A 6,526-nucleotide genomic window follows, 5' to 3' on the forward strand; every position below is an offset into this window, starting at 1 on the left:
CATCAGCGTGTGGGGAGTGGACTGAGTGGGGGGAGTGTGACGATGAGCGTCTGCAGCACCGCGCCTGTCAGTGTGGGGGGGGCCGGGAGGCGGGGAACAGTATCTGCCTGGCCAACCTCACCCAGTCCAGGCCCTGCCAGCCTCACGAGGTGCCAGGTACCAGCATCACTATCAACACGTCAGCAGAGACATCACGGTACACACGGATGTAATCAAAGCTGAGGTGTTGACTCAGTGTGAAGTAAAGCGATGGATTCATGGAGATGTCAGCGTTCTTCTCATCTCACCACGAACCTCTCACAGACAGTCAGAGCTTCTTGTTTGTCGTAGAGCTGCGTTGGTTTTTTGTCTGTCTTCTAACGGCTGTCTGTGTCCCTGCAGTGATTCCACCTGGACAGGAAGTTCAGAGCTGCGGAAGTAAGTGAGAACACGTGATGGTCACGCCTCATGCGTGTTCCCAGCTCACACGGATCCTATCTATGTACTCCATGTTTTTGTCATAGCTGGAGAAAACAGAACCTGGACGCAAACGTTTGATCTAAAAACCAGAAAGCAAATGACAAATTCACCCCTGTAAATACCGGCTGGTGGGCCTAGTGTTCCATCAGGTCTGTCTTATAATAATGATAATAATATGTTATTATTATTATTATTTATGATAATCATAATGATAATAATAATAAAAATATTAATAATAAAAATACAAATTACTGTAATAATAATGACAACAATAATAATAGTAATAATAATGATGATGATGATAATAATTTCTATAATATAACAATAACAATTATAATAATAATTACAATAATAATAATAATTATAATAATAATTACTATAATAATAATAATAATAATAATAAGATCCTGCTCATCTAAGACTAAACTTCTGGTGTCCTGTCCTCCACCAACTGTAGTCCTTTACATCCTGTAGATCCAGAAAACACACATCGGACTGGTGAGCCGTCTGGTTCTATGGATGTGTTTTCTCTTTTCTCCAATCCTCAGATAAACCGTTCTCCTGTCTGTTAGACCCGGTTCCATCAGACTCCATCAGAGAAGCCTTTCCTCTACTGAACATAGTGAAGCTGTGGTTATAACAGGATACGTCCTGCGGTGTAATCTAGTTCCTGTGTTCTGTTTGGGTTAGGTTTCATGAATTTCGTGTAATCCTGTTAGAATGAATTAGACCCCCCCATGGACACAGTCAGAGTGTTTTACACTGGTGCCCCCCTGTGCCTCCAGCCTTCACTCTGTTCCAGCTGCTGGCGGTGGGATCGGCCAGCTTCTTTGCAGCGGCGTTGCTTTCTGCTCTTGGTTTCTCCTACTGCCAGCACCTGACCCCACCCCCAGCCGAGCCAGGCGCCGCCCACCCGGACACGCCCAACCACCTCGCCTTCAGCAAGCCAGGAAACGCCCCTCCCCCGCCAAAGAACGAGAGATACATCCCAATGGAGTTCAAGGTCAGTCTGGGTTTGTGTGGGCCTGTTCACGTTGGGGGGGTGAGCATGTAGTCTGTTCACATTGGGGGGGTGAGCCACTGGTGAACTTCTGTCTCCACCCAACAGACACTAAACAAGAACAACCTGCATGTGAACGATGATGGGTGTGGCCACTTCCCGTCCCCGCCCCCCTCCAGCAACATGTTCCCCACCAGCTACTATTCCACCGGCCTGAAGTACGACTTCCACCCAGACGCCCCCTGCAGGGCCTACATGCACAGCTGAGGACCCAACCCCACCACAGACTCCTGCTCCTCTGCTGGGGGGCTTCACCTCCTGGTCCCGTCCAGTGGATTCTGAGTCACCTGAACATTCAGTGCTCACCTGACCCTGGGGACACGCTGACGACGCTAACGTGACTCCACACACACCAACTTCACACACACCAACGTGACTCCACACACACCAACTTCACACACCAACGTGACTCCACACACACCAACGTGACTCCACACACACCAACGTGACTCCACACACACACCAATGTGACTCCACACACACCAACGTGACTCCACACACACCAATGTGACTCCACACACACCAATGTGACTCCACACACACCTACGTGACTCCACACACACCTCAACAGGGACTGTTCCCGTTGATCACGCGTGACGATGAGTCACTGCAGGTGAACTTTACCTGTAGACTGGGACACGTGCAGCATCACTAACGCTGCACCAGTTTAGAACAAAAGAGTTACTGTACTGTTCCCCAGTGGGGGAACTCTAGAGTTCAAATGATAGAACACACACACACACACACACACACACACACACACACACACACACACACACACACGACGAATGAGTGGACAATTCCAGATTTTTCTTCTTTATGCTTTAATTTAGCAACAAAGTAAACCGGATTGGAGGTCAGATGTGGACACGCCTTCATCACGTCATCGTCATCACCGTTAGCACGTGTGAGTTAGTTTAGTCGTGTCACATGACTGTATCTGTGTCTTCCCAAACAAACCTAAAAAACCTGAACTGTCTGGGCTCCTTTTGTTGATGCCAGCTCTGAAGTCATTCTGCACCAAAACAGGAAGTGATGTCATCACAAACCAGTTTCAGTGGGTAAAGAACGCAAACAGGTTCCTGTGAACTACAGTCATGTGTATCTATACAAACACAACCAGTGATGGGGGGGGGGCCCAGGGTTTGACAGCCAATCATTATCCTAGAGACATGTTCAATGAGGCGTATGGTGCACCAGCATCCAGTGTGACTCCAGTGTGATGATGACTCCAGTGTGATGATGACTCCAGTGTGATGATGACTCCAGTGTGAAGATGACTCCAGTGTGACTCCATTGTAACTCCATTGTGACTCCAGCATGACTCCAGTGTGATGTGACTCCAGTGTAAAACTGACTAGTGGAAAACTGACTCCAGTGTGACTCCAGTGTAACTTCAGTGTGACTCCAGTGTGACTCCAGTGTGACTCCAGTGTGAATCCAGTGTGACTCCAGTGTGACTCCAGTGTGACTCCAGTGTCTCCTCAGCGTTGTGTTGCCAGGCAGCTTCAGGACAGGACTGGATCTTCATCTAGGTGACATGAAAAGTTTATATGTGACAGAAATCAAATGGATCGGTGGTCTTAACACACCATATAGTGACAACCGCAGTTTGTCTGTGGTACCCCAACAACCCGCCGGGGTTATGGGCTACGCTAAGCTAGGCTAGGCTAGGTTCCCTCTGATCTTCCTCAGATGTTCGTGATGCTGAAAGTGTTCAATCTATTTTTGCCTACAGGATGTAGGTTAACATGTTCTTATTTCTGAGGTTGTCTAAAGGGATTCAATGGCAGTCCAGCAACAAAGTGGTTTGTTCATGACCCGTCCTTCTTGTCCAGGCTTAAGCTGCTGTGAAAGAGCTCATGACTATTAATGACCTGCTGAATCCTGTCTGCTTTGTGGAGCAGGTGAGTGCAGAGACGCTCAGGTAAACCACAGATACTCAAAGTCCCTCGTCTGAGTCACAAGCATCCATCCAGTGCTCACTTATTATTTATCCGCTGAACAGCTCAAGAAAGCAAAGCCCTGACTTGTGTGGACTGGATTTCTAGTTTGCTTCATAAACTAAAGGGGGGTTGCCCCCCCCCCCACACACACACTTCACTTCTTAGAGATCAGGAAAGATGTTTTCAGCTCTTCCTGTTGGACCAACGAGGGAGAAGCTGAGAGCTTTTAAGTGATTTATAGCCCATTTAGAGTGAAATTATTGATAAGAAACACAGTCGCACACACACACACACACACACACACACACACACACACACACACGTACAATAAGACAACAAACAGCTGTGGTCCAAAGTTTCCACACGTGTAAAGAACACAGCAGATAAAAAAACATTCCTGTAGTTGAAGTTTTGTTCTTGTATGACTTCATTTACATTATTATTATTATTATATTATTATTATTATTGTTGTTGTTATTGTTATTGTTATTATTGTTATTATTATTATTGTTATTATTATTATTATTATTATTATGATCATTATTATTATTATTATTATAGTGATTATTTATTATGGCTCATGAATTAGCAAATTTGGTGGCTTGTGTCAGTGAAAGGAGCTTCATGCTCGGATTCGTACTTCCTGTGTGTGTTTGTGTGTGTTGGAGAGTGATTGTGAGTGAGGGTGAGCAGAGGGTGAGTGTGATCCGACGCGTCACTCGGGAGTGTGTCAACACGCCTCACACCAGCCGCGTGATTTCAGTGTGATTCTGCTGCCATCTGCTGGCCAGAGCAGAGACAACATGGAGAAGAGATGACGTCATCGTCCTCAGTGGTGTCCTATCTTCTGCTGACAGGTGAAAGAAACTAAACACCTGTCAGGATGAGGGGAGCCCAATCAATCCAGTCATAATTACTATTATTATTATTATTATTATTATTATTAATATTATTATTATTATTATTAATAATATTATTATTATTATTTATATTATTATTAATAATATTATTATTATTATTATTATTATTATTATTATTACTACTACTATTATTAATGCTTGCACAAGAGGACACAAGCCAGTGTCTTATTGTGCCGGTCCCAAGCTCGGTTAAATACTGACGGTTGTGTCAGGAAGGGCATCCGGAGTAAAACTTTTGCCAAATCAAAGATGCGAATCAAACCTATGACTTCCATACCGGATCGGTCGAGGCCCGGGTTAACAACGACCGCCATCGGTGCTGTTGACCTACAGGGCGCCGGTGGAAATTGGATTACTGTTGGTCGAAGAAGGAGAGGAGGAAAGTGTGTTCGTAGGAAGAGAGAGAAGGGGAACACCAAGAGTATAGGTTGAGAGTAGGAACGTTGAATGTTGGAACTATGACAGGAAAAGGTAGAGAGTTGGTTGACATGATGCAGAGGAGGAAGGTAGACATACTGTGTGTCCAGGAGACCAGGTGGAAAGGTAGCAAGGCTAGAAGTTGAGGAGCAGGGTTCAAGTTGTTCTATCATGGTGTAGATGGGAAGAGAAATGGAGTAGGAGTTATCTTGAACAAGGAGTTTGTTAGGAATGTCCTGGAGGTAAAAAGAGTGTCAGATAGAGTGATGAGTCTGAAGATAGAAATAGAAGGTGTGATGTTCAATGTTGTTAGTGGGTATGCTCCACAGGTAGGATGTGAGCTGGAGGAGAAGGAGAAATTCTGGCTGGACTTTGATGAAGTGATGCAGAGCAGACCTAGAAGTGAGAGAGTTGTCATTGGAGCAGACTTCAATGGACATGTTGGTGCAGGAAACAGAGGTGATGAGGAGGTGATGGGCAGGTTTGGTATCCAGGAGAGGAACGCAGAAGGACAGATGGTGGTTGACTTTGCAAAAAGGATGGAAATGGCTGTAGAGAATACTTTCTTCCAGAAGAGGCAGGAACTTTACTGCCACCTCTCCTAGACACTTCCAAACCTCTACAGGTATATCATCAGGACCGACTGCCTTTCCACTCTTCATCCTCTTCAGTGCCCTCCTCACTTCATCCTGACTGATCTTTGCTACTTCCTGGTCCACAACAGTCACCTCTTCTAGTCTTTGTTCTCAGGGTGAAGTGAGGAGAGCATTAAAGAGGATGAAGACTGGAAAGGTAGTCGGTCCTGATGATATACCTGTATCCAACTATACCAACTCTCTACCTTTTCCTGTCATAGTCCCAACATTCAACGTCCCTACTCTCAGTCCTATACTCTTGGTGTTCCTCTTCTCTCTCTTCCTACAAACACACTTTCCTCCTCTCTTTCTTCGATCAACAGTAATCCAATTTCCACCGGCGCCCTGTAGGTCAACAGCACCGATGGCGGTCGTTGTTAACCCGGGCCTCGACCGATCCGGTATGGAAGTCATAGGTTTGATTCGCATCTTTGATTTAGCAAAAGTTTTACGTCGGATGCCCTTCCTGACACAACCGTCAGTATTTATTTGGGCTTGAGACCGCTACAATAAGACACTGGCTTGTGTCCTCTTGTGGCTACATTATTATTATTATTATTCTGTTTAATCTATATGTTACCATCGGGAAATATTATAAGGAAACATAACATTAATTTTCATTGTTATGCTGACGATACTCAATTATATCTATCAATTAAAACCAATGAATCTGATCAGCTGATTAAATCAGAATCCTGCCTCAGATCACTGTGGGCTTGGAACTCAAACTGGCCTCTCTCTGTCTCTTTGTCTCTCTCTTTCTCTTTTCCTTGACCTATGTCTGTCCCCAGTGTATTTCTCTTTTCCTACCAACAGGTCAAGGTGGATGACCCCCCTCCAGAGTCTGGGTCCTGCCTGGAGTTTCCTCCTCAATGAGGGAGTCCCCCCCCACCGTTGCTTCTGCTGCTCTGGAGGACATTGTTGGCTTTCTGTCTGTAAAGTGCTTTGAAACGTCTGATGATGTGATTCAGCGCTATATAAATAAAAACTGATTGATTGATTGATTATTACTATTATTATTATCATCATCATTGTGTTATTATTATTTAATCGTTAACACGAGAACAAAATAAAATGGATCTTTTGTTC

The 6,526-nt window shown here is 44.9% G+C and overlaps 1 protein-coding gene across 2 annotated transcripts in view; it reads left to right on the forward strand.

Annotated features, from left to right (window-relative positions):
- Nucleotides 1-2,466, forward strand: part of LOC137591420 (semaphorin-5B-like) — a 29,756-nt gene extending 27,290 nt beyond the window's left edge. For both annotated transcript variants that reach the window (XM_068309395.1, XM_068309396.1), the window contains exons 19-22: nt 7-156; nt 382-417; nt 1,245-1,462; nt 1,568-2,466. In XM_068309395.1, coding sequence (XP_068165496.1) covers nt 7-156; nt 382-417; nt 1,245-1,462; nt 1,568-1,726 — 563 coding nt within the window. In that variant the 3' untranslated portion in view covers nt 1,727-2,466. The remainder of the gene's footprint in view (nt 1-6; nt 157-381; nt 418-1,244; nt 1,463-1,567) is intronic.
- The last annotated feature ends 4,060 nt before the right edge of the window (nt 2,467-6,526 follow it).

Source organism: Antennarius striatus, chromosome 24, assembly GCF_040054535.1.
Source record: "Antennarius striatus isolate MH-2024 chromosome 24, ASM4005453v1, whole genome shotgun sequence".
Lineage (NCBI taxonomy): Eukaryota > Metazoa > Chordata > Actinopteri > Lophiiformes > Antennariidae > Antennarius > Antennarius striatus.